We start from the raw sequence: 27,627 nt of genomic DNA, 5'->3' as shown, positions 1-27,627 counted from the left end.
ACCTCCAGCCTACACCACAGCCACAGCAATGCCAGATCCTCCAAGCCACGTCTGTGACCTACACCACAGCTCACAGCAACTCTGGATCCTTAACTCATTGAGTGAGGCCAGGGATCAAATCTGCGTCCTCATGGATACTAGTCAGATACCTTTCTGCTGAGCCGGGATGGGAAGTCCCCCTAATGGAACTATTAAAGAGAATACAATAGAACCATACTTGTAGACCTAGAGGAGTGCCCTGAAGAAAAGTTAGAGGAGGAAGTTACAAAGTAATGGTTTAGCACAATCTTACTTTTTTAAAGAACATCAACCTGCCCAAAATTGTTGTAGATATTTGAGCCAATCAGTTATTTAACCTCTGAATGCCTTGGCTTCTTCATCTGTGAAATGAGGATAACAATAATTCTCCCTTGGAAACTCTAGCAAAGATTAAATGGGGATGAAACCCTTAAAATCCTGCTAGTAGCAGCATAGTCTGGAATTTGCGTAAAGTGGTTTGAATACAGAAATGTGCAGGATGCATCTAGGGTGCTCACCTGGTTGCCTCAGAGATGGAGAAAGGAAACTCAGAAGAATTGGGAAGAGATGGTTAACTTTCTTTTTGTATATCTTTGCATTGTTTCACCAATGGAGGCTAGCTCTTGTTACTCTGGTAACCTTTTTATGGCGTAATATTTTATTGGTAGTTTGGATACTATCACCATAACCACAGACACTCCATTGGGAAAAGCATGAACGTGGAAACATACCATGATTCAAGGTTTTGTAATTTTTGAAGAGGAATTTAATAATAGAAATTTAAAGAGGAAAAAAAAGGCCGGAGAGCCCTAAATCAGACCAGCGTTCTGTGTCCACAGCATCTACTGCCGAGGCTGTTCCAAGCCGCTGTGCTGTTCCTGCGCACTCCTGGATACCAGCCACAGCGAGCTTAAGTGTGACATTGGCATGGAGATCCAGCAGCGGCAGGAGGAGCTGGACACCATGACGCAGGCGCTGCAGGAGCAGGATCACGCTTTTGGCGCGGCGCAAGCGCAGATGCGCTCGGCTGTCAGCCAGCTGGGCCGCGTGCGCACCGACACCGAGGAGCTTATCCACGCGCGTGTGCGCCAGGTAGTAGCGCACGTGCTGGCTCAGGAGCAGGAGCTGCTGGAAGGGGTGAACGCGCGGTATCAGCGCGACTACGAAGAGATAGCAAGCCAGCTGAGCCGCCTGGACGCTGTGCTGCAGCGCATCCGCGTGGGCAGCGCCCTTGTGCAGAGGATGAAGCGCTATGCCTCGGACCAGGAGGTGCTGGACATGCACAGCTTCCTGCGCCAGGCGCTCCACAGCCTGAGCCAGGAGGAGCCCCAGAAGCTGAGAGCCGCCGTGCGCACCGATAGCTTCGACGAATTCAAGGTGCGCCTGCAGGACCTCGTCTCTTGCATCACCCAGGGCACAGGTAAGCCACCCTCATGCCTGGCCTGTTTACCTTTTCAGGGTTTGGGCCCTGCAGCTGCCTCCTGGGAAAGGAGGAGTAGTGGAAAAAGATTAGTTCTGTGTGACAGAAAAGGAAACTGGGGGGTTTTTGTTAAGTCTCTTGGGATTGTTCACCGTCATAGGTTCTGGGGAGACGATAAAACTGGGGGAGAGGAGGTGCTGATAGGAGGTTGCAGCCAACCACCCAGCAGGGGGTTATGTTTGACTGATTTACAAGACTCTACAGATGAGCTGCTATCTCGTGACCCTTGGGAAAGTTAAGACACTACAAAATTGTAGTATTATTTTAGCCCCAGAGGGACCAACTACTCCAGGAGGTTCTCTTAAGCCATCTGTGTCTGACAACAGAGAAGTCAACTGGAACATGAGGTTAGGGTGGAGGATTTGAAAAAACCCCTGGCGGGGGGACTTACCCAAAACCATGCAAGGGCTCGGTGGAGATCTTTTGCTCCTAGGATGTCCTGCCCTGGACCAGCTGCCAACCTTTGTGGGCCCTGCCCGGTTTTGGGTACTTGGGAAATGGGGAGACAGCAGACCAGTTTCTGACCTGGAGTTGTCCAGTCCAACTGGGAGACAAGGTTGGGGCATGTCACATAGCTGGTGCATGAGACACGGCTTGGCTCTGCAGTCCAAATCCAGTTGTAGCAGCTTGATATGGGCTGGAGATATTAGTGGGGCAGGGAGGGGGCTTTCAAGAGACACGAAGTGGTGCTCAAAGGGGCCTCCGGTGAGGGGGGAGGGGGGGCTTTAGTGGCACTTTGACAAAAATCTCTAGGCTGGAATCTGAGCTCTGGACAGCTGGTGCGAGGATGCCCTTACCAGGAAAGGGGAGGGAGGCTACAGAATCTGAAGATTCTTGAGCAGGTGCTACTGATGGAAGGCTTGCTCACTTCTGCCCTTGGAGCTGAGCTGATGGATGTAGGCTCATAAGAGTGTGATACTAGGGTGGGTATGGACTTGCCCCTTTTCCACCTAGGTGGTGACTCTTAGCCCATGTATAGGACATGATCCCCATAGAGTTTACCGTGCCTTGGCTCTTGTAACCAGGCAGTGGCAGAGAAAGGGGTTATTTTATTCTGAAGCATGAGAGATTTCGATTTACTAAAAAGAGTCTGCAGGTCAGAAGAGTATCATGGCTCTCTCACTATGCAGAGAGGTCAGTGAGCAGTAATGCTGTTAGGACTGTCTCTGCTTTGCCGTGGTGGAAGCCCTGAGTTGGAGAGAGCTGTGCTTGGGGTTTGGAGTCAAAGGCAAGAACTCTCTAATGCTATCCCTCTCTTCCCTCTGGCTGAGTTCATATCTTTCACAGTCAGGGAGCTTTCTTTGCAGCTAAAGCCCCTCCATGGAACTGCCCCAGTATTGCCAGAGGCCCTGGAAAATGGGTCTCCAGGAAAAGTAACAGGGATGTTTCCTTTGTCACTGTCCCAAGCCAGAATGCCTCTTACCAGGGATGTCCCTGACCTGCCTGTGACCTTCTCTGTGTTCTCCAGATGCAGCTGTATCCAGGAGAGCCAGCCCGGAGGCCACCAGCACACCCAGAGACACTTCTGATGTTGACCTGGTGAGATGGGCTTGAGGTCTGAGGGCGGGGTGGTATGAACAGCAGGTCAGGTGGGTTGGGAGTTCCCTTGTGTCAGGAAGGAAACTGAGTCTCACTGTCCCTATGTTTGTAGGCGATAGTGGAGGGAGAGCCCCTGAGAGGGGAATAGCAAGGGCCTGAAATGGAGCCTTCAGTGGGAGGGCATAAGCAGGGCTGGCTAGCTGGCTGGCTCTGGGCTCTCAAATGCCAAAGTAGCTCTCAATGAGTTCAGGAGGGGTGAGACCCAGGGATGGACAGGAGGTAGGCAGCCCTGATAGATGAAGCAGGTGACCCTCCCCTCCCCTCCATGTGCTCCGCCCCAGCTATGTGGACTTTCCCTTCCTCCTCCCCCCATACATGATTCTTGGAGAGGAACGGAGAATGGATCCGGGAGTCAGACAATGATCGCAACAGCCTGGGTTCCGTCAGTGTGATTTTAGGGCCAGCATAGTTCCAAGAACCACAGTTTTCAGGGTTTGCAGGAGCCCACACTCCCTCTAATGTTGGCATTCCCTCTGCAGCACCCCTGACCTGTGACTGGCCAGTTTTCATGCACAGACCTCCAGGGGACAGGAAGCTCGCTCATTCTTGAGACAGCTACTCCCATCTCTGGACTGCTCTGACTTAGACTGGTGCTTCGCTAGGTGGAAATGCCATGGCATCCCTTTAACTTGCCATGTTGGGTGCTTGCCTGCATGGCTCCTCTCCGCCAGGATAAGCTGCTTCAGTTCCTTCCTAGACTGGGCCTTGGGTTTGCTCCCCATGCTGGTTGTTCAGGTGTGCCTGCTTGTCAAGGATTGGGGCCCCAGACTGACTGGTCCTCCATGGAAAGCAGGTCTTGTGGCTGTGGCAGTCATCCTTTCTGGCTTGGTCATGGCATGGCCTATAGGAGAGAGAGATTGCTGTAGGATGGGGCAATCAGGAGAGGCTTTCTGGAGGAGGCAGAACTTAGGATCTGAGAGTTAGTGTGGAGAGAGCATGGAGTCTCACCGCTTGCATAGAAGATGAAGCTAAGGCACAGAGAGTGTGTATGACAACCCAAGGCCACACAGCAAGCTAGGGACAGGACTTGAAGCCAGTTCCTAACTGCCTTGAGCATTCCCATTTAACACATATACAAAAGTTTAAAATGGACATTATTTTTGAATAGGCAATATAATCATGGTCAGAATTTTAAAAAGTGATCATGTCGCCTACTTTGTGTCCCCCATTTATCTAGTTTTTATGCCCATTTGACTAGACTTATTAATTTGTTACATATCCTACCAAAATTTCTTTAATGACAAACATGTATGACTCTGGATATTTGCTTTCCTTTTTATCCCCCACAAAGGTAGCACAGTACCATATATACATATTTGGGAATTCTAACCTGATCAGTAGGCAGGGAGCTTCCTGATGCCTTTTTGCATCTGCATAATGGTCCACTAAATGGTCGTAGTCTGCTTTATTTAGCCAGTTCCTTGTTGATCATATTTAGATGGTTTTGGTATTATAAACACAGTAGAATGAATAATATTCCCAAAGAAATCATGTGAATGATACCACATGGAAAGGGCCCTGGGTCCACAGATCACGGCTATCTTCCAGGTGCCAGTCGCTGGCTAATGATCAGCAAGAGAGCCCATGCTGTCTCCTGTGAGTAAGGTCTGGGCATTTTGCTGGGTCTTTGTCTTGCGATCTCTCACTGCCAGCCACTAAACAGTTTGAACTTGGGGCATCAGAAGAATGCTGTTTGTGCAGAGTTTCTTGCTTTCACTTAGGTAATAGTCTGGTGGGGGGGGGGTCACATACTGTTAGTGCAGAGGACAGGTGTGTCTCCTTGAGGGAACTATGCCTGGAGAAAAGCAACTCCTGGACCCGCATTCCTGCTTAGGAGGCAGAAGCTGGGCTTCCAGCACCAACACGCATCCCTCTTGAAACTGCTAGTTTACCTTCATCACCACCACATGCCTAGGCGGAGAGGATGCTAAACACACCAACAGGCTTAACTAGGCGCGCTTGGGTGGGAGAGCAGCTTGGGCATTTTCCCTCCTCTATTTCTCATAGGCTTGCTCTGTAATGACATCGAGATACTTCAATGGAAAAAGAATAAATTACTTCAAAGCTGTAAAACAACTATAAATCAGTCATCATGATTTTTTTTTTTCCTGTCCCGAGCCCTCCTGTGTGTCCCCTGCTTCATTAACATGGGAAGGGGCGGGGTGTCAGGGAGGATGGGACAGAGGTGGAGAGGAGCCCAGCCCTGCCTTTCTAGGAGTTCAGAGCCCACACAAAGAGGTTCAGGTTACAGAGCCAGATGTGGAAGGATACACCAGGACCTTTGCAATTTTTTTTCCCCTTAATTTCAAATGATGATCAAATATGTATAACATAAATTTTGCCTAGAAGTGGACAATGTTGGCTCCTTTGGTAATTATGTTCCTAATTTTGGAGGAACCACCGTATAAGTTTCCATAGTGTCTCCATCCATCATCATCTACCTTCCCACTGACAGTGCACAGTGCTTCCAGATTTGTCACATCCTCATTCACACTTGTTTGTTTGTTTTCCCTTTTTCTTTTTAGAGCCACACCTGTGGCATGTAGAACTTCCCAGGCTAGGAGCTGAATCGGCGCTGTAGCTGCTGGCCTACGCCACAGCCACACAGCCACGCTGGATCCAAGCCACATCTCTCTCTCTTTTTTTTTTTTTTTTTGTCTTTTGAGGGCCGCTCCTGCGGCATATGGAGGTTCCCAAGCTAGGGATTGAATAGGAGCTGTAGCCACCGGCCTGCGCCAGAGCCACAGCAATGCCGAGATCCGAGCTGCATCTGCAACCTACACCACAGCTCACCGAAACGCCTGATCCTTAACCCACTGACTGAGTCCAGGGATCAAGCTCACACCCTCATGGACACTGTGTTGGGTTCTTAACCTGCTGAGCCCCAATAGGAACTCCATTAATAGCCATCTTATTGAGTGCGAGGTAGTTTAAACTTTTTTGACCCCCACCCACTGTAAAAAAATATATTTTACATCTAACCTACAGCATGTACACATGCAATACCTGTAGCTAAAACAGAAGATTTTTTGTTTTTTTCTTGGCCAGGCGAGCCACATGTGGACGTTCCTAGGCCTGGGATCCAACCTGTGCCATAGCAGTGACCACACCGGATGCTTAAACTGCTAGGCCACCAGGGAACTTCTAAAACAGATGTTTGGCAAAATAAATTAACACTTATAATAAAGATAGGACATATGCTAATATTTTCTATTCGGTGCTTTTGTCTGTAATCCAAAAAAGTGCCAGTCATCACGTTGCTTTCATGATCCATTCATGGGTCGCAGATGTAGTTGGCAAAACCCTGGTGCAGAGAGTGCCGTGGAGATGGTGCCCTTTTTCGATGGGCCTGGGAGAAAGTGACCTGGGAGATGATCCCCTCTCCCCACTTCCCACAGGTGGGTCCACGCTCTGATCCAGAGACAGCTCTCCCCGCTTTCGGTAAAGATGCTGAGAAAAAGAGAGCCAGGAAGGGGGAGGAGAGAAGGAAATCAGTCCATCCAGAGCCCACATTTCACAGGAAAGGGCTCAGTACTGAGAAAAACCCACCTCGGGGTTCCAGTCCCGGCACCTGGCCTGTGGTGCTGGGCTTTGCCTGCCTTCCCCAGCCACGGCTTGGCCAGGTAATCCCTGCTGCCCTCCCCCTCTCCCGTGAGGGTGAGCCTGCCGGTGGCTCAGAGGGACAGAGCTTTTCCCCATGAGGAAAGCACACACTGGCCTCATCCTCTCACCACCCGCTGCCTGGCTTTTCCGATGCAGCTCTGTTTGACGAAGGGCCCCCTCCGGCTGTGTCAGAATCCCGTTCCTTTTCTGGGGGGATGTGGATGGACTGCAGGCTCCTGATGTGTGATCATCCACTGAGCACACCGGGGGTGTGAGGCGCCAGGGGGTTGGGATTGGAGGCAGGACCCCCTGAGGCTGGGCCTCCCCTTTCAGGGGGTTGCTTCCCGAGTCACCCACTGGGCTTCAGCAGAAGGGCCAGCTTACTCTGCAGCTTCCCAGATGGAAAGCAGTGGTGCCAAGGGATGGACAAGACAGTGACCAAAGAAAAGAGTACATGAGGGTGCAGGGAGGGAACGTCCATTTCCAAAACACTGGATTCAAGGAGTTCTCATTGTGGCTCAGCAGTAAGGAACCCACCTTGAATCCATGAGGACTCGGGTTCTATCCCAGCCTTGCTTAGTGGGCTAAGGATCCAGCGGTGGCGTGAGCTGTGCCGTAGGGCGGCAGCTGCAGCTCCAATTCAGCCCTGTGCGGCAGGTGTGACCCTAAAAAGAAAACACCAAGACCAACAACAACAAAAACCCCACTGGTCCAGGCTCTTAATAGGTATGTGACCTTGAGAAGTATACCTTCATTCTGCCTCAGTTTCCTTCTCTGTAAATTATAATTATAGCATAATAATAGTAATTATAAATGGTACCAATCCCTTTGTTAAAAAAACTACGGTTTCTTTTGGTTGTGAAATTCGCATAAAAGTCACCATTTCAATTAAAGTGTGTACAGTTCAGTGACACTTCATACACTCAGTCTGGTATAACCATCCCCCTTCTCTAGCTCCGGAATATTTTCATGACCCCAAAAAGGAAACCCCACACCATGAGTCAGTCGCTCCTCACGTCCCCATCCCCCACCCTCCGGCCCCCACCCGCCTGCCCGTCTCCATGCAGCGCCTCGCGTTTCCAAGAAATGGACTCACACAGTTCTCTCGTGGCTGGCTGCCTTGCATTTAGTAAAATGTGTTTTCCAGGTTCATCATATTGTGTGTGTTAGAACGTCATTCCTTGTTATGGCTGAATAACATTCTCCTGGATGGCTGTCCTACGTTTTGTTTATCCATTCATCGGCTGATAGATACGTGGGTTGTTTCCACCATTTGGCTGCTGTGACTAGTGCTGCCATAAACATCCCTGTGCAGGTTTCTGTTTGAGCATCTGCGTTCAGCTCCTTAGGGTAGACCTGGAAAGAGAGTGGTTGGATCATATGGGAAGTCTTTGTTTCGCTTTTTGAGGAACTGCCCCTGTTTCATTTCGGGGAGAGGTTCATGAAGCCCTCGGCACTGTGCCCAGCCCAGAAGTGTAATAAAAATAGTGGCCTCATCTTCCTCCTCAGCTGCTTACTAAGTGCCAGGTGCTCTTCTACACATTTTCCTTGTAGTCACATTGCATCCACATTGCTCTGGGAGGTGGATATTATTATTCCCATTATACAGAGGGGGACTGGGGCCCGAGAAGTTTGAAGTGGTTCGTCCGAGGTGTGTAATCGTGTAGTTGCTATTCTAACCCAGGTGGAGTAAGGCCCAGGGCAGAGTGAAGGTCACAGGGAGGCTGGTGTCCCAGGAGGCTCGGTGGAAGGATTTTTCCTCCCTGTTATAACCGCAGCTGGAGAGGAGGTGCTCCCATTAGTAGTGAGCACCCTGTCCCCGGAGCTGTCCAGCCTGGGCCTGGTTGTCACGCAAGCTTGAGGGATTGCTGGGCAGTGTGATCCCTGAGGTCCTCCTCCAGCCCTGGCAAGGATGCACAGGCACTGAAGTGGCCCCTGGATGCCAGCCCCTCAGGGTCACAAGGGGGTGAAGTCACAGAGGCTGTGGGGTCCCCAGTGGGCTCTGGGCTTTGGACCGGGCAGCCTGCACCCAGCCCTGGTCCTGCTGCCTGGTCATTTCTAACCACCCTGTCTCCCGACTTTGCAGCCAGAGGAGGTGCAGAGGGCCCAAGGGCAGACCCCGGAATTGGCTGTAGTCCAGCCGGTGCCGGGGGCACACCCTGTGCCAGTGTATGCCTACTCCATCAAAGACCCCTCGTGCAGAGAGGTAAGGTTCTCCCAGCCTCCCCCGTCGCCCCTGATCCCTGAGGGCCCAGATCCCAGCAGGCTGTAGGAGGTGGAGTGGAGTGAGGATCCAGACTCTCCTCACCCTGGGTTGTCCTGTCAGGAGGCTCCCCTCCAAGCATGAGCCACTCCCAGGAGGTAGTCAGAGGCCAGCCATGGTCAGTGGTCACCAGTGGAGCCAGTGCTCATGGTGACCTGGGAGGGCATACGGTACAGAGAGAGGCACGATCTCCATGGCAGAAAGTAGGGGGACCAGCAGGAGCAAAGGGCACAAGTCCCTGCCACCCAGGTCTGGGTCTCTGCCCACTGCCCCAGTGGCTCCTGACCCTGCCTGTGGCTCCCCTCTGTACAGGAGAGCTCCAGCACAGCCACACCACAGAAGAGGAAGTCCTGCCAAACTGAGGCCCCCAGGAAGGTCATCAAGATGGAGTCAGAAGTGGAGGAGGAGAGGGCTCGGAACTCCCCCGAGCAGCCCAGGCCCAGCACCTCTAAGGCAGTCTCACCACCCCACCTGGACGGGCCCCTCAGCCCCAAGAGCCCCACCAAAGGAAATGAGCTCTTCTGGCCTGACAGCAACCACGTGACTGGCAACAACCCCGGGGAGGCAGGTAGGGAGGTGGGTGGCAGCAGAGGCTGAGGCCTGCACGCTGTCCTTTGGGGTCCGGGTGGGATTCCCTCTTCTGCATCCTGACCCCACCCAGGGAGCCCAAAGCTAACAACATTCCCTGCGTGTCCTGCCCTCAGCTGCCACCAAAAGGTGACGGGAAAGCCCAGGGTTTGTGGGGTGAGAGTGGACAGTGTACCCTGTGCTTTGCTGGGATGCCAGTGTTGCGGGGGCATGAGGGGCTCAAGGCCCCAGCTCCTTCCCCCAGCCCCCTTGTACAGAACCCAGCATCGCGTCTCTGCACAGAATGGGGTCTCTCCCAGAAACGTGTGTTGGCGGGCGCCTAGCACCTACGCAGAGAGGACTTGGGTAAAGGCCACACCCTTCAGTTTCCCAATTTTTCTGCAGAGGCCACCTGCCAAAGGTGCCTTGTTTGTCCAAGAGACTCTTTATAACCACTGCTAGATGGGGAGTCTTTTCACATGAGTTGAGGTCAACACATGGAATTCTGGAATGTTCAAGACAGTTCTTGCTGGATCTGTTTGACCCAGCATCCTGCTTTGTTTTCACTCTGGGTCCCACACTGAGCCCTGTCCCTGGTCACACACTCTGCCCCGACTGATAATCCTTGCTCACAGGTGCTATTGGTAGTCAGAGGGTTTTGAGTCAGCTAGATAAAGTCTCTTTTATTTCAAACATCTCAGCTCAGGGGGCTGAGAATTGGAACAAATCAGTGTCCTGCTCCAGGTTGGCAAAAGGTTCCAAACGAGGGGGTGCTTGTCACAGCCCCTCTGCAGGTCGTAAATTCTGAATCCAGGGCCAACAGCTGAATTAAGTGTTCACAGACAGGACACAGCAGGCATGCTGGAAAGCAGCTTTGAATAAGCCCTCTGCACAAGCAGATCCACACTGGCACCCGTGGTGAATGTTCACATCCCCCCCTTGCAGGGCACGCGTCACCAACCCAGCCCGCTGGCCAGCAAGGATTCCCACGGGACAACACCCGGGGCCCCATCCACGAGCGTCCCTGGCAGGACCTAACGTTGTCTCCCCCGCCCCGTTTCAGAGGAGCGCGTCGTGGTGATCAGCAGCTCAGAAGACTCAGATGCTGAAAACTCGGTGAGTGGCTCAGAAGGTTGGCCCAGGACTCCTGCCTCCCTTCATTCCAGGTCCCAGGGGGCACAGCCACAGCAGGTGACTCTCAGACTCGCCTTGCGCCTGGGGAATTTGCCAGCAAGGCAGTGAGTCCTGAGCTGTCCAGAGGCTAGTCTCCAAGCGCCAGCTGTGGGTCTGGATCCCCGAGCCCACCCTCCATACCAGGGCAGGAGCCTTCAGTAATCACATGCACTCTTCCGAAAAGCTGAGAGAGGGCTTCCTTCCAGAGCCCTGTCTTTTTTCGGGGCTACCCTTGTCTGGAGCTTCCTTATGCATTTTCTGGCCTCTTAAGTCCTCAGTGAGGAGGGTGGACAAGAACCAAGTCCCTGGCTGGCCACGGCCAGTGGCAGCCAGTGCAGGGCTGTGAGGGCGCACCGTGCAGGGCCCAAACAAGCAAGCCGTGACTCCATGTGAGAAGAACTTCTTTAAAGCTATCCCACAGTGGAACACGTGGCCCTATGGGTTGTGACCCTCGAGGTTTGTTAGTGGAGGCTGGGCTGTCACCTGTCCAGGGGAACAAGGGATTGGAGTAGAGTGGAAGGTTGGACTGGGGGGCCCCCGAGGTCCCTCCCAACCCTCAGTCTGAGGTTCTGTGTTGGAAAGTGTGCGGAGCCCATGGAGATCAACGCACCTTCCTCCTCGCCAACCCACCCCTCGCCAAGAGCTCGCCATGCGTCCCGCCCCTGCCGGGCCTTCCGTCCGCCCCGTGGTACATGCCGCTTCCAAGCTCGGCCTCCCGACCATCCGGAGCAAGCCGCCAACCCCAACGCTGAGTGTCCCAGCCAGCCCACCGGTCTCCAGGAACAAGCTGCCAGCCCCCCGGGTGTCCGCCTCCTGTCACGCGGAGCACTGAGAATCCCACGCCTTCGCCACATCCTGCGTCTGCCCCTCAAAGTGTGTCGTGGCATCACATTGACTTGTCCTCCTGCCATGGTCCAAGCCACCACTCCTGCCACCACCACGCCTCCCAGCCATCCTGCCAATCCCCAGGAGTGTCCCACCCACCTCCAAAGGGTTAACGGCCAACCCTTCCGGGTGCGAGGGGTAGCTCGATCCCGCGGCCGCTCCCTCCGGGGCTCCCCGCATGTGGCCCAGTGGCTCCACAGCTTCTTTGCCCTTCCTCTCTCCTCTGTGCCTCCCCAGCTTGATGCCTCTGCCAGGGGGCACCTGGGGGGAGGCAGAGGAGCACCCCTGACTCTTGGGGCAAGAATCTCCCCTGGGGATTCTGGCAGGGCCCCCATGGAGAATCTCCAAGTCCAGGTCCCACTGGAAGGCCCTCCAGATGCATTTCCACCACCCCATCCTCCAGAGAGACCTCCCACCAGCATGAGCACCCCGCAGACAAGCCTCTAAGAGCCCCACGTGCCCTCCTACTCCACAGCCCTAACCCTGAGCACCTTCCTCTTGTAACCTTGTGGCCAGCACCCACCCCGCCGCCCGGCCCTGCACACAGTAGGCGCGCACTGCATCTTGTCAGGGAATGAAGAGCTACGTGGACCTCAGGGCAAAGAGACCAAGTCCTTCCCAGCCAGGGGGCCATGACTGATGGGGCCATTGCTCTCTACATCCTCCAGCCTCTTTTCCCCAAACAAGAAAGCTTCTCTCCCCCTTTGCACCTCCCACTGCCCCATTCCCCCACCCCAAGCCTTCCCTCTGGGCCTCTGCCGGGATGTGAGCCCACAAGTGCAAGGACTCTGCTGCTCCCAGGCCCTGGCAGGTGTGGCTACTCAATAAATACCTATTGAACCATCACCCTTGCAAACCCTTCTTCCATGACCATCAGATTCCCTGCTGGGCTTAGCTCTTCCTTTGTCTCCTGCCCGCACTGAAACCTGGCTCACCTGGGGGGCTACTGTGTCCCTCTTTCCCCCACACTCTGTGAGCATCAGAGGTGGGAGGTGGGGTTCAGGCCCTCTGCCTCCTGGACTGTTTCCGTCCCACCTTCTGGCAAGATCCCCTCTGCCTTTGTGGTTCCAGCTCTCTAGGTGAACCCCACTTCCCCCAGCTCATCTTGGTCATCCTCTCGCTTCCCCCCAGGCATCTCCTGCCTCCTACGTTTCCTCTCCCCACCCAGGTGCACCCTTCTTCCTGGGTGACTTCAGCATCCCCCACTCTGGCCTCACCTCGACCTTTCAGGGATCCCCACCCCATTCCCCTGCAGCCACATCCCCCTTTTCTCTCTGGACCTCACCCTTACCGAGAACTGGGAATCTCTAAACCAGCCCACTCACACTCTGACCACAGCCTCCTGGTCCTTGAGCTCTCAGTTGTCTCTCAGGCCTCTGCTCTCCCTTCCGGCTCCCTCTGCCCTTAACTTCCCTCCCACCAGCCAGCAAAGTCCAGTGTTTAAGCCAATCTTTCACCAGGATCTCCGGAGCCCTGCCCACCTTGGCCTCCGGTAGGCTGTCCTCCAAAGACAGCCCTGGAAGGATTCAGAGTGGCGTTCCTGCTCAGCTCTGCCACCTGGAGGCCAACTTCTGTTGGTGAGAAGTCCAGGCAAGTGAAAGCTGCAGGGACTGTCTGTCTCCAGGGCTCCCTGGCACTCCAGCCTCAGCGCTCACCCGGCCCCCCACCCCCACAGCTACTTGTGAGCTGCCACTCCCCTAGCCCTGCTCCCTCGTCCCCACCCTAGCTTTCAGCAGGTGACTGAACCTTCTGCCCTAGGAGAACAGATGGGACAGGTGGCATGGGAGCAGCCCACATCTTGCGTCACTGATGGCAGATTGACCCCATCACGTCCTTCCTCCGTCCCTCCTGGTAGGATGGTGGAGAGGGCCACCCAACTCTGGGACTCACTCCCCTTCTTCGGGGCCCCAGCCCTCCCACCTCCCTGGGAGCCTCGATCCATCTCCCATCCTCATCTGCATCTTCAAACACTCTCCCAGAGCTACCTGAAGAAAGCCTTGCCCATCTTGCCCCCACCCCCATCCCCCTCCCTGCATTCCCCTTCAGCCTTCACTCCCCACCCACCCCAGGCGCTCCCTCCCCACCATGCCTGAGCCCTGCCACCAGCACCAGGGTGACCTCCATGCTCCAGGTCCACTGGTCACCTTTAGTCCTAAATCCCCCCGAAAGACTCTGCTTTTCTTGGGCTCAGGAGGTTCCCCTGCAGCTTTGGCTGCTCCTCCTCACTACCCTTTCAGGTCTCTCTGTCCTTTTCAGTGTTGTTTTTCCAGCTTAGGTTCTAGGCTCTCTTTTTAGTCTGTGCACGCTGACCCTGCCCTCGGCTGCATCCACAGCCACTACAGGCTCCTGCCCGCCAGGCCAGTAGAGCCGCTGGCCTGCCAACATCTGCACTCAGATACCCCACAGAATCCTCAGACTCCCTTCCTCTCCTCTCAGCAAATCACCATCTGTGCGGTCACAGAGGCTGAGGCCCCAGAGCGGCCCAGGCCCACCTCCCCCTTTTTTGTTATTTCTCCCAGCCAGTCACCTGTTGAGTCTTGTCTTTCTTTCCATGTTCTAAATTCCTCTGAAATCTGGGCACTTCTTTCATCCCATAATCTTGATAAAATTAAAGCAAAACTGACACTGGGTGGAGACAAGACCAGGAAGGAAAGAGCGAGAGAAGGATGGGAAGGCCACTGCTCTCCCCAAACTTCCTGAGTGTTAGGGGGAGGCACTGAAAATGACAGCATTTGGGTGTATGTGTGGCAGGTGGGGTGGGGGGGGTCTAGTCCTCCGCGGTCAGCAAGGCCACTAGGTGATGTCTCAGGGTGACCAATTCAGGAAGGAGCAGCACATTTCAGATCACAAAGAATTAAATGATGAGAAGCAGCTGCTCACCTTTGCGACCAGAGAGAGCCAGACACTCCCTGCTTTAGTGGACGTGGTTTTCAGACACAGGTTTTAAAATTAACAATTACAGGAGTGGGATGCTTACTGAAAAAAAAATTTTTTTAAGAAAACAAATTAGATACCGCTAATTAAGTGCATCTCTCACCCACATTCTGTGCCCCCTTCCAGAACCCTGGTTCTCCCACAGTCCCTTAGAGGGAGGGGACGGTGTGACGTTGGCAGGGTGCTCCAGGCTCCTATGCCCTCCCCTCTCATTGGCCTTCAGTCTAGCCTGCCAGTGTGTGAGGGTTGTAAAATCCCAGCTTGCTAAGATACCACACTTGCCAAGATACCACACTTGCCAAGTGTACCTGGGCATGTAGCCCCCTGACCCTTGGGCTGTGGCTGTGTGAGTGGCTGGAATCCAGCCGTGGGGGCTCTGGCACAGATCTGGCATGCTGGTCAGGGCTCAGGGAGAGGCAGCTTGAGCAGGAGGGGTGCTCTGTAGGAGGCCTTCCCACTGCTGGAAGAGGCACTGGGGCTGTGGCCTTAGGGTGGAGGGGTGAGACCCAGGTCCGAGGCTGGAGACCTGGGGTGAGGAGGTGGGTCAGCCATGCCTCTGCCCTGGGCCCTGTGTTGGGATACAAAGCAGAAAAAAGATAGATGTTCTTACCCACTCTTGTGACAGATGACTCACTTCAGTGCCTGGTAGCAGCAGGACCTAGTGGAAGCAGCAGGGGGCCCAGCCAAGGGGGCAACCCCTGGAAGAAGTGGTAGTGGTGACGGAAGTGGAAGGGAGGCCTGTGGGGAGCAGCTGACCTGGGGAGGGGCCGTGATGCTGGTGAGTGTATCAGAAAAAGAAGCCTGTGCTCTGCTGAGAAGCTGGGAGCCACACCTGCTGGCGCCTAGTGGGCAGCAACAGCCTGCAGAGGGGCCGTAGGAGCCACAAGCTATCTAATGGGATGGCCTAGGTCACAGACAACATGCCCGCTCTCTCTGGGACCTTCAGACTTTGCAAAAGCTGGGGTTCTGTGTCTGCCAAATACAGCAGGGCTTGTGTCTTGCCAAATGGATCCCAGCTGTTGCTTACACTCGGCGCTGAGGATTCTTGATTAGCCTCATGTTGGATACTAGGTAGATACCGCAGGTGAGGATGGGGAATATTAAAGAGCTCGGCTCCCGTCTGATTTGTTGATGCTAAAACATGGTTGGTAATTAGGACAGGCATTCTCAACCCTGGCTGCACACTGGTACCACTCGGGGGGATTTACCAAGGACAAATTCCTGGGTCCCACCTAGAGATTCTAACTGACTTGGTCTGGGAGGCACCCAGACATCAAGATTCTGTTAAGCTGCTAATGCACAACCAAAGTAGAGAACCACTAAGTTAGGGGATTCAGTTGCACATGTGTGTCAGAAATGCTGCTCATTTGTGTGTGTATCAGCCGTGAACAGAGGTGACGTGCACATGTGGGAATAGGATCCAGGCGGGGAGAGGAGCCGCTGGATCTTTCCAGATGAACCCCTTAGACTTCTGGAAGGTGAGATGTCCACCCAGCTGCTTCCCATGAGCACCCTTGGTTCGGCCCTTACACCTGCTGTGTTGAGTTGGGATGCAGTTGATCTGCTAGGCTGACAGTGATGAAGTGAAATATAGCTTGTGAACCCAACTGCATGTGTGTCCTAGTTGTCTGTGTATTCTAAAATAATCCTGGGTCGCGTATGGCTCAGTCCGAGCTCATGCCCCTTCCCATCATCCTGATTATGGAATGAAGCAGAACAGTGGAGGCAGGAGCAGAAAGACATCCTGCACCAGAACCTCTAGGTGCTCATTCCATTAACTCTGTGTCTTTAGAAGATGTGTCAGTACTTTGAAGTCAAAGAAACACAGCCCATTAACCAAGTATCCATGGCTTACTCGAATCTTTCGAAGATGACTAGGCAATCCAACACCTAACTCACAGTGGTACCCACACCCTCCGGAGGCCCCTTCACTCTAGCACTCATTATCTCCCACTCCCTGGCCCTTCAAAGCCTTTCCCCACTTTTCACTTTCCGTCCTCTCACATGGGCTCTTCCACTCCTGTGCCTTCTGCTGCCATTCCCTTCCCTTCCCAGCAAATCTCAGGCTTTCCTGGACTCTTATCTTAGGTTCTGGTTCCTACCATTATCCCTCTCTGTGCCCCTCCCCATCATCCTGGTTATGGAATGAGGCAGAACAGTGGAGGCAGCCCTTAGTGAGCAGGAGCAGAAAGGCATCCTGCACCAGAACCTCTAGGTGCTCATTCTGTTAACTCTGGGTCTTTAGAACATGTGTCAGTACTTTCCAGCTGCGTTGCTGGGATTCAAGGCAGGGAGAGGGGATTCTGTTTACAGTTGACTAGAGTCTGGTGGAAGGCATTCCAGTGAGACCAGCGCCATGGAATAGCCACACTTGCTGGACGTCCCCAAGAGCAAGAGGAATTCAGGAGGAAGAGGAGTCAGGGCAAGAAGATCCAGCCTTCCCCCTAACCCCTTGACAAGCTCAGCAGAAAGGGGTGCCCTCTTAATAAGGGAGCCATCGGGGCCTTCAGTAAGTTCAGGACAAAAAAGGCTATTTCCGTGACTATGAAAGACAAAATGACCCTGGGACCATGGCAGCCTCCAAGGAAAAAAAAAAACCAAACAAACAAACCAAAACGAGGTTCTCATGGCCATCATAAATGACCCTGGTATAAAAATGGGGGAGTTGGCTCCAAAATGCAGTTGTGCTGCCCTCCAGGGAGCTTGACTCTTGGAAGAGAATATCCAAAGAGAAGACCGTGGCCCTGTCACCTAAACAGACACTGCCCGAAGGAAGACAGGCGGAAGCACTGAGGGCCACTGCAAGGGCTTCTGCAGTAATGTTTGGAGCAGAAAGAAGAAGGGAAAGTCCAGTGTGCCGTGTCGGTGGGTGGCAGAGAGGACTTGGCCAGGGGACGGCTCTGCAGCTGAGGCCCAGGGGAGGACATAGTGAGGGGAGTCCAACTCTTTCTACCAGCCCAAGCGTGAGAGCAACCCTGCCTTGTGAACGGGACAGGCGCTGGAAGGTTGGAGATGGCACTGGAGTCTCCCAGCTACAGCTGCCAACTTTAAGGAAGATGCCTTGGAGAAGGCTCCTTAACAGGCAGGTCGGGGAGCCCTGACAGCCAGACACTCAGACCAAGACATGCTAAATCAGCCAATCGAGGGTCCAGATACGTGCAAGGCATTTGACGACGTGTTTTGTCAAATGAGGGCCTGGGGGGGGGGGGGTATAAAGTCCCAGAACTCACAGACTGCTCTAAGCAAAACTATGTCTGAAGAGACTCGTGGTGAATGTCTGTTTATATCAGTGACTAGGAGGAAGTTGGGGAGCCTGGGGCAGGGCTATGAAATGCAAATAAAGTAATCAGCCACTCCCAGGGAAATCAGCACTTTTTAATTGTCCTTAGAAAAGACTTTGCTCTTGGCTGAAATTTCTGGATAAAACAGAAGTTTTACCTGGAGAGGGCCTAAGAGAGCCTGCTGATTCCGCCCCAGGCCAGGGACATTAGCCAGACACCAAAGTTCAGGGAGGCCATCAGCCACCATGGGCAGTCCCTAAGGGGGAAAGATCCGAGGCCTGCTCTGGATTCTGTCTCAGCAGTGTCCCTGTGGCCCTGGCCTTGTCACTTCCTCCTAGTGTCTGGAGGATGGCATTCACAGGAGGTTCTGAGCAGGCCACCAAAGATGGAACGACTGGCTTTGGCAGGTGTGCAAATGATGACAATTCACTCTCTGCATTATGAAAGGCTCCACCTCCCTCTAGAGCCCTCCCCCCAGACTCTCAGAGCCGGAGCCCTTCCCCGACCCCAAGGCCTTTCAAACAGCATACTTGCCAGGTGCCCAGCCAGGAGGTGCCCCGGCCTCAGGCTTCCCTAAGCAGCTGGTTCCTAGACGCCAAATGATGGGGGCCCCCTAGATTCTGAGCCTTCTCTCAACTGTTCTCATGGTCAGGCTATGTGTGTCCCCCTAGAGGTGGTGTCCCAGAGGCCAAGCAGTCCTCTGTCCCCTTTGTTGGGGGACAAGTAAAGCCAGGCCCTGGCCCCTTCCAGAGAAACACCTAGAGGTTGAGATGCGGCTCCTTTCCCATCCCAGGCTCATGGTATGTCTCCTGAGTCGGCTCAGAGAGATGGAGCGAGGAGCAGACACACCCTGCCCACCAGGGCAGCAGCCCCTTCCCTGAGCCTCCCCACCCAGCCCTGCTCACCCACGTGCACGCTCCTGTATCGTATCACACGTCCACACACACTTGTGTCAACACAGGGCCACACATCCACACCCCTTCGTGCACACCCAGAACACACACCTGACACTTGCATTCATTCCTACACGTGCTTTCACCCACTCAGCCACATGATCTCACCCTACTCACGCACTAACGCCACCTACCTGGGTTCACAAACAGACACGACCCTCACAGGCACACATGCACATCCATTCACACACTCCCTTTCCCAGGAACAGGCCCTCCCCGACAGGTGCCCCCCATAGCCACGCACACACTCATGCACGCACAGGCACCCACACCGGCTCACAGGCACAGGCTCGCACTGCCACTGTGCTCCCTCCCCCCGCCCCAGACCCCCTGACCTGTTGGTTTTTTGTGTTGCAGTCCTCCCAAGAGCAGGACAACAGCAGCAGCGAGGCCAGTGACCTCCAGCTGGAGGGCCCCAGCTCCCTCGGGGTCCTGGACGAGAGCCTCATCAACTCCGGAGCAGAAGACAGGCCCCTGGTTTTCTTTGACCTCAAGATTGACAGTGAAAGTGGGTTCTCCAGTGGCCCCCCCACCCCTTTCTACCTTAGTCCCTGAGTCCCCAAGCTAAGTGCAGGCAGGGCCATCTGCGAGCCCAGGAGAGCCCTGAGCGCTGGCTGATGGCTGCAGCCAGAGAGCGGGCAGAGCACTGGGCCACCCCTGAGCCTCCCAGGTGTTTGAACTTGGTCCCCTGAATAAGGACGTCTGCTCTGACCAGTGCCTGAAGGCAGGAGGTGAGAGCCTCTGTGAGCTCCCTCCCCCCACCGGCACTTCTCTTACGGAGCCTTGGGAACACACTTCTGAACAGAAGCGCAATACTAGAGTCGCTGCAGTAAGACCAGCAATCTGAGCACGGCCGTAGGCTGTGGCTGCATGTTTCTGAGTCCAGGGCCCCTTCGTTCCACAGGGGGCTGCACAGGGAGGCCAGCAGAGTCATGGGCACAGCGATGACCCCTTCTCCGTCTCCCCCACAGCGCTTGCCCTGGCCCTGCAGAAGGCCAGGCCCTGTCCTGTGGTCTAGACTCAATGTGGGGTCCGCCCAGGCGGACAGAAGCAGCAAGTGTTTCCACAGGACAAAGAAGCAGTTTGCAGACCTCACTGGGATGTTGTGGGCCATATTCAGCAGAGGGGACCGGGCAGGTGTGCTGTCTGAGCCGGGGGCTCCGATGGCTGGGAGCCTCAGCTCAGTGACTGATGGGCGTGGGAGCCAGGGGAAAGGGAGCAGAGGACTAGGCAGAAACACTGAGGGGTCTCCCATGTAAGTGGGTGGAGGATGGCAGAAGACAGACAGAAGGGACCCGGAATGAAAAGATTTGGCGAAGTCGGGCAGGTGGCAGGGCTGGGGGATGCTGGACTCCCAGCTGGGGAGCCAGGGGTGAGTGAGGGCAGCCCCCCTCCCCTTCTGACCCCTGTCTCCATCAGAGCCCAGGTCAGAGCTGCATTTATGGCTGATGTTTGATTCCTACTAGCGAGCCCCAAGGTGGGGTCTCTGGATGGTGAGATTGGCAGCCCTGGAGGACCCCCTGTTTCTCAGGTGGTGCCCCCCAGTGCCCTTGGGGCCTCACGCTGCCCTTTTCTCCTGCTCAGCCCAGAAAATTAGCCAGCTGGCGGCCGTGAACCAAGAAAGCCAGTTCCGCATGCTCATCCAGCCCGAAGCCTTCACCATCCGTTCCAAGGCTGTCTCCCTGGAGGTGGGGCTGCAGCACTTCCTGCACTTCCTGGGCAACATGCGCCAACCCATCCTCGCCTGCTATAAGCTGTGGGGGCCTGGCCTCCCCAGCCTCTTCCGGGCCCTGGAGGACATGAACAGGCTGCAGGAGTTCCGGAAGGCCATCTCTGGCTTCCTGGCCATCCTGCCCCTCATCCGGGAGTGCGTGCCTGGGGCCAGCAGCTTCAAACTCAAGAATCTGGCCGAGACCTACCTGGCAAGAAACATGAACGAGACGCGCAGTGCCCTGGCATCCGTGGTGACCATGCGTGACCTGTGCCGCCTCCTCGAGGTGACCCCGGGCCCCCAGCTGGGCCCGCACATCCACTCCTTCAGCTGCCTGCAGTGCTTCTCATCTCTGCAGCCTCTGGTGCGGGCAGCCGTCCTGCCCCGGGCCAAGGCCCGCTTGCTGGCCCTCCACAAGGTCAGCTTCCTGGAGCTGGTGACTGCACATCATCATGACCCACAAGAGGGCCTGAAGAAGTACAACTGCTTCCTGAGCCCTCAGAGTCCCTCATCGCCCCCCACCCAGTCTGCTTTCAACCTGCAGGCTCTGGGCACCTACTTCGACAAAGGCCTGCGGGAGGGGCTGGCCTCCACGAAGGCAGAAGGCAGCTCCAGCCTCCTCACTGACCACAGCTTGGTGGAAAGGGCTTCCCAGGAGAGCTGAGAGGACTGGACGACTGGCTTGGCTTTCTGTGGATGGAGAGGGATGGGGCCACTGAGGCAGGCCTTCCCCTCACAGCATTCCAGGTACCCCCGGTCATTTGGTCTAGAATCAGTTCTCCTTCTCTGGGACCAGATTCCCCTCCTGTTAAAAACCCCACAGTTTTTTTCCAGTTGTGGCTCACCGGTAATGAACCCGACTAGTATTCATGAGAAGGTGAGTTCTATCCCTGGCCTCGCTCAGTGGGTTAAGGATCCCATGTTGCCATGAGCTGTGGTGTAGGCTGCAGATGTGGTCGGGATCTGGCATTGCTATGGCTGTGGTGTAGGCCGGTAGCTGAAGCTCCAATTTGACTCTTAACCAGGGAAATGCTATATGCATGGGTGTGGCCCTAAAAAGACAAGAAAAAAAATAACAACCCTACAGAGAAGGTTCCAAGCCCAAGCAGCCACTCATCAAGAGGCCACCAGATCAGCTTGGGCCCTGGAAGCATCGGTGAGTGAGCTGACTGGACCCCTGGCTCTGCCCCTACAACAGCCTTCCCAGGTGAAGAAGGTGTGGCCTCTGGTTAAGTGGCCCCCATCCTGCCCCAGCCACTGAACCTCCATTCCCACAAGTGTTCTGGCCATAGCCCCAGGGGACCTGCTGACAGCACCCACAGACACGACCTGCAACACCAGTGGCACCCAGGATCAGCCCCACCTGGGTACGGAAGTGCTTTTCAAACCAGACCACCCTTGGAGTTCCCGTTGTGGCTCAGTGGTCAACGAATCTGACTAGGAACCATGAGGTTGCAGGTTCCATCCCTGGCCTCGCTCAGTTGGTTAAGGATCCGGCGTTGCCATGAGCCGTGGTGTAGGTTGCAGACGCGACTCAGATCCTGAGTTGCTGTGGCACTGGCGTAGGCCAGCAGCTTCAGCTCCGATTAGACCCCTAGCCTGGGAACCTCCATATGCTGCAGGAGCGGCCCTAGAAATAGCAAAAAGACAAACAAACAAACAAAAAAACAGACCACCCTTCATGGGCTAGGTTCTGCCTGCCTGGGGGCAGTTCTGTTCATCTCCCCTTTGGAGCATTTTCACTCCCAAAGGGCCTCCTCTCAGCAGAGACAGGGGGTGCTGCTCCATGCCTGTCCCTGCTTCCAGACTGGGACCCTTCCAAGCCTTCTTCCCTCCTCCTGGCCACATCAACGCCTCCCTTTAGTTGAGACTTTGCCTTTGGTCCTCAGGCACCAGCCCCTCTCAACAAAGCCCTGTGCACTCCCTGCACTGCCTGCCCAGCTCCACCAAGGAGTGGCCTGCAGCCCAACACTACTCTCTGCACAGAGCCCAGGCCCCCTCTGCATCTCATCAGAATCTCTGGGGTGGGCCCCAGCAAGCTGTTTTAGCAGGTTCTCCAGGTGACTCTGGTGGCTGCCAAGTTTCAGAACCACTGCTCTGACAGACTGCTCCTCCGAGGCAAGGCAGTGTGGAGCAACGAAGAAAGTCCTAGCCTTGGCCCTGCTGAAGGTCACCCAGGAAAGGGCCCCTTTCTGAACTCCCCCATGGTCACCTATAAAATGGGTTGGTCAGCCCCCATGGTCCCAGAACTCTCATCCAGCTCTGCCATTCTGTGGTTTTAGGAGAGAACAGCAGGCCTCTGAAGAAGGGGTCAGGGAGTTTTCATTCTTTCCTTTTTTTTTTTTCAGGGCCTCACCTGCGGCATAAGGAGGTTCCCAGGCTGGGGACCGCTGGCCTACACCACAGCCACAGTAACACGGGATCCGAGCTGCATCTGCGACCTACACCACAGCTCACGGCAGTGCTGGATCCTTAACCCACTGAGCATGGTCGGGGATCGAACCTGCGTCCTCATGGATGCAGTCAGATTCATTTCCGCTGAGCCACGACGGGAACTCCAGTTTTCATTCTTGAACCCTTGGCCTCAGCCCTAAGCTAAGGTCCTTAAACCTGTGGTCCCACTGGAGGTCAGCAGCAGAATACAGGCAGGTTTGGCTAGCAGAACCCCTGTCCTCCCCCCCCCCCCATCTCTCTTCCTCAGTTCCCTGATCCTGGGATACCTCCTAGATGTAGCCCAGGCCTCCCACCTCCGTGGCCTCTGCTTTCACATGGGTGAAGTCTGTGTGCCCACACCCCCAGCCTTGTCCAGCAGGTGCCCTAAAGACCCACTAAGGGATCACATAGGAACTTGCTGCCATGTGAGTGTGCTGGCTCTAACTCTGAGGCATTTAAAATAAGATTCTGATTGAAAGTAGGCCCTGGCTCTGAAACTCAGTAAGAACCGGCTGGTTGGTGAGGGGAGGAGGCGGCTGGACCTTCAGTCTGGCTGTGATGACCATCTTGGCAGCGGCAAGGCAGTGCTTGGGCCTCTCCTCCCAGCATCTTCCCCTCAGCCCCACCCAGGACACTGATTTCCAGCTCCAAGCCCAGGCCCGCAGTGCTTTCTCTCTTCCTAGGGAGTTGATCACAGGTTTTATAGCAAAGGGCTGTCCTGTCCTCTTTCCACTGTCACAGCCTTTAATAAAGATGCGAATCTTCAAAGCCTGATCCACCAGTCGCAAATGCTACTCAGCCCACCCAGGAGCCACTAAGCAGCTCCTTGCCTGGTGAAGAGGGGACTTGCTGGCACAGCTGTTCTTTGTGGGGGTCTTTCAGGACTCAGCTGAGAGCCCCTCATTGCTTGGTGCTGAAGGCCTTAAGGATATGAACCCCCATTCCAAGTGGGGAGACCAGGGCAGGCCGGCCTGGGATCATCTCCAAAGTGGGGGAGCCATGTGGAGGGAACAAAGGACCAGCTTTAAGAACTACCTGCTATTGTGGGATGGAAATCCTGCGAAATTGGATTGTGATGATCATTATACAACTACAGATGTGATAAATTCACTGAGTAATAATTAAAAAACAAAAAAAACCCTACCTGCTAGAGGAGTCAAGGACCAGAGACCAAGGACTGTAGGAACTTTACTTCTGCCTCCTGCTGGGCAGTCTTGTACCCTGGATGTCACAGCTGGAGTTCTCATTAGTACCTGCAAGGAGTTCCCTGGCACCAGCAGTGAAGGAATCAGTGCCATCCATCCCCTCCACCTCCCAGCCTGGGTGAGGAGCCAGGTTATGTGACTTGATCAGTGCCACTATCCTCAACCCCACCTACCTATCCTGGATGCCCAAATTCCAGTCCTGGAGTGGTCTCTGGTTACAGATCCAAACATAATTCCTGGGCTTCATCTTTGAATTCCATCTCAGGTTCATCCATGTCAAATAACCACACGCTCACTGGGCTAGAAGTCAGGACACTGAGTTTCAGTCCTTGTTCAGTTGCCTCTGACTCCAGTCTGGTGCATCAAACTCGCTGATGCTCAGGCTCAGGGATAATATGGGTCATTTTTACCTCTTAGGCTCTTGTGCGAACCGATAAGAAGATGTGTGTGAAAATAGCCTTTTAATATATGAAGAACCATACCAATGTATGATCTTATTTTACAGCTCCAAGATGAGTGTTCTGGCTTTACAAGTTAAAGAAAAATAAACAGATATTGGATCTTAGTAAACAAAGAACATGGGCTTGTCTTCAGGGGAATAAAGAACGAGACTTGGGACAGAGCAGACAAGCGGGCGGTGGGGGTCCTGGGTCCCAGGGTGGAAAGCAGGAAGTCTGTCTTGGAGTGGCTGAGTGGTATGTGGCTCTGTGGCTCTGAAACACCCAGATGGGAGGATTCAGCCACATAGACCTGGAAGACAGAACAGCCTTCTTGTGGCAGCTCAGTACTGCCTAGCCCTCCCCTACTCTAGGGCCCTCCTCCGAGGCCCATAAGTTCACTGACACCTCCAGGAAGGTCACTTGAAAATCTGCTTTAACCTCAAGCTCCCTTTTCCTTTTACATTGCTCGAGGTCCTAGTCCAGCTGTTCCCCTGCCGCCTCACCTCGTCCACCCCTGGCCAGCCCCACCTCCACCGTTATTCTTACCCAAGACTCACTCTGACCCCTGGTACCAACCCTGACAATTCTCCCTAACTCAGAGTTCCTGCTCCTTCCCACAGAGCCCGCCTGCTCCCACCTCCTCTGACTTCAGGCTTGTCTCCACCCCACGGCCCGGGTGCCCCAGCCCCTATACCTAAAGCAAGGGGTCCTTTCTCACCTTTCTTCACTCCTCACAATTAAGGGAACTGCACAGCTAGAGACACCAAAAGTCTAGCCAGAGAGAATCAACCTTTGTGGACCCCTCCCCGACAGAAGAGAGGCTTTACTAGAGCAGTTCGCAGACTCGCCAGCAGAGGGCACTGCAGCCCTGCCAGGCCTGCCGTTGAGGCTGCTGCTCTCAGGGGATGGGGAACGGGCGTGCGCGGGGTTAAGACTCTCAGCGGCAGCCGTCTTTTCCAAGCTGCCAAGAATACTTCCGGTGTTATGGGGTATATGAGGGTGCCTGGGGAAATTTTTAACATGTTAACCGTTTGCAATTTATTTTAACATCTATTAGAAAAAATATAGGCGTTCTCTGGTAAGGATCTGGTGTTAAGGATTTGGTGTTGTCACTGCTGTGAGGGGGTTACAGTCCCTGGCCTATGAACGTCCCTGTGCCACAGGCACATAACACCATGATTTCTGGAACATGGTTGCTCAGAAGGATGCTAAGATGGAATTCATTAAAGGTCTAATTGAAGGACAAATATGAAGTAACTACAAGTTCAGAAGGAACACAGGTAAAGCAAAACTTATGACTGTGGTAATGAGCAAGTTAATTCTAACCTTCATTCTAACATCAGTGGCATTAGAGTGAGGGTTATGGGTGAGGGTTAGAGCTAAGGTTAGGGCCCAGGTTAGAACTGGAGTAAGATGGGGTAGGTTTAGGAGTCAGGGTGAGGCTAAGGTTCATATTTGGGGTTATATCAAGTTTAGGGTCATATTTGGTGATTCGGGTTAGGAATTGAATTTCATCAGAAACGGAGTTAGAGTCACTCTTCAGGCTACTGCTGTCACTTTAACAACAGAAAGGTCCATGAACCTGAGGACAGATGGGCAGGAACTTCTGAGGAGGACCCCTAATGTGGAGCCCCAGGTGGAGCTGGACTCCCTTCCCAGCATCCTCTTCTAGAAGCACCCAGCAGAGGTTCCATCTGAGCTCACTGAACCCCAAGGGATTGGGGGCGGGGATGACAATGACCCATCCCATCCCAGGGTAAGAGTCCCCAGGACAACCAGGTGACTAAGCTCCCATCTAACATGACTAAAGATAACTCCATGCTGGACACTCTCTTCTTCTTCCTTTAGTCTCCCCTCCTTTAGTCTCTCCAACCCCCTGTGCAGTTACATCATCATCCTCATTCTACCTTGGTTGTGGGGTGGGGAGTGGGGCAAGAAGCCTGAGTTCCTTGCTGCAGCTCATTAACCTTGAATGTGGCAAAGTTCTGTGCTGGAGCCCTCTGTGGCCCATACTGCTGGGCGCACTGCCATTTGTTTATGGGACTGGTTTTCCACTCTCTCCTTCCTGTGGCCTTCTGGTCTGTTCTCCTGTGTTGCAAAATGCAAGGTCCAGATAACTCATACCCCAACCTTCTGGTCCCAGTGCTTGAACTTATCCTAATTCTAATTTTTTAAGGACAATGCTTCTTCAAATTTTCCCCCATTATTGCCCCCCAAGAGGAGCCTTTTTAGTCATTTTTTTGCCTCATCAAGCCTCCTCCCAATGAAATTTTAATATTGTGATTCCTTAGGATTTTCTGTATACAAGATGTATACATCTGCAGATAGAGATCATTTTACTTCTTCCTTACACAGCTATGCTATGTATCTGTTTATCTGTGTATCTGTTCTGTGCTTCTCTAGAGGGTCGGAAATCATTGGAATATCTAAGGTTGTTCGTGCCCTTTCCACCCCAAACCAATTTTCTTTCTTTTTTTTTTTTTCTTTTTTTTTTTTTTGTCTTTTTTGTCTTTTGTCTGTTGTTGTTGTTGTTGTTGTTGCTATTTCTTGGGCCGCTCCCACGGCATATGGAGGTTCCCAGGCTAGGGGTTGAATTGGAGCTGTAGCCACCAGCCTACGCCAGAGCCACAGCAACGCGGGATCCGAGCCGCATCTGCAACCTACACCACAGCTCACGGCAACGCCAGATCGTTAACCCACTGAGCAAGGGCAGGGACCGAACCCACAACCTCATGGTTCCTAGTCGGATTCGTTAACCACTGCGCCACGACGGGAACTCCCCCAAACCAATTTTCATCCTCAGTGGGGCAATATTGCCCCTGTTGAGAATGTATGATCTAGGGGAAGGCCCTATCCCCAGTTACAAGGAAAGTGAGAAGTGTCATGGTGGTGTCAGCCCCTCCAAGTGGCTCGGTTCACTGGTGGGGATGAGGTGGAAATAGGCTACAGGGAGATGGGAGGGAGCATGGGCAGGGGTCTCTAAGGTCATGCTTTCCTGGGATGGCCTTGGTCTTAGACTCAGCTCTAGGCCCAGGCTGAGCAGAGGGTTGGGAGGTAGGGGCAGCACCATCATGTATTTTTG

General features: G+C 54.1%; 1 protein-coding gene and 1 long non-coding RNA gene across 4 annotated transcripts in view; one reads left to right on the top strand and one right to left on the bottom strand.

Moving 5' to 3' along the window:
- The window catches only part of PML (PML nuclear body scaffold), a 45,090-nt gene extending 20,411 nt beyond the window's left edge, over positions 1 to 24,679 (top strand). Inside the window, 9 exon segments of the mRNA XM_084968842.1 lie at positions 858 to 1,438; positions 2,967 to 3,037; positions 8,787 to 8,906; positions 9,276 to 9,531; positions 10,476 to 10,532; positions 10,535 to 10,575; positions 10,578 to 10,646; positions 19,114 to 19,264; positions 20,341 to 24,679. Coding sequence (XP_084824968.1) covers positions 858 to 1,438; positions 2,967 to 3,037; positions 8,787 to 8,906; positions 9,276 to 9,531; positions 10,476 to 10,532; positions 10,535 to 10,575; positions 10,578 to 10,646; positions 19,114 to 19,264; positions 20,341 to 21,131 — 2,137 coding nt within the window. The 3' untranslated portion in view covers positions 21,132 to 24,679.
- Positions 762 to 12,994, bottom strand: LOC102164231 (uncharacterized). Of its 3 annotated transcripts, none has more exons than XR_001297906.3 (7): positions 12,880 to 12,994; positions 7,797 to 8,056; positions 7,238 to 7,365; positions 6,104 to 6,547; positions 4,990 to 5,111; positions 1,890 to 3,938; positions 762 to 1,499 (listed from the first exon to the last, which is right to left on the bottom strand). It is a non-coding gene; the product is annotated as an uncharacterized LOC102164231 (long non-coding RNA). The 3 variants fall into 3 exon arrangements; XR_014810566.1 differs by having other exon boundaries at positions 4,428 to 5,111; positions 7,799 to 8,056; XR_014810567.1 differs by lacking the exons at positions 4,990 to 5,111; positions 6,104 to 6,547.
- Positions 24,680 to 27,627: the final 2,948 nt, after the last annotated feature.

This window comes from Sus scrofa, chromosome 7 (assembly GCF_054392235.1).
Source record: "Sus scrofa isolate SSC_HxYL_T2T_F1_AM1 chromosome 7, Sscrofa_HxYL_maternal_Yorkshire_Landrace_v2.0, whole genome shotgun sequence".
Lineage (NCBI taxonomy): Eukaryota > Metazoa > Chordata > Mammalia > Artiodactyla > Suidae > Sus > Sus scrofa.
Note: the sequence above shows the minus strand (reverse complement) of the source record. Positions and strands in the feature narration are given on the sequence as shown.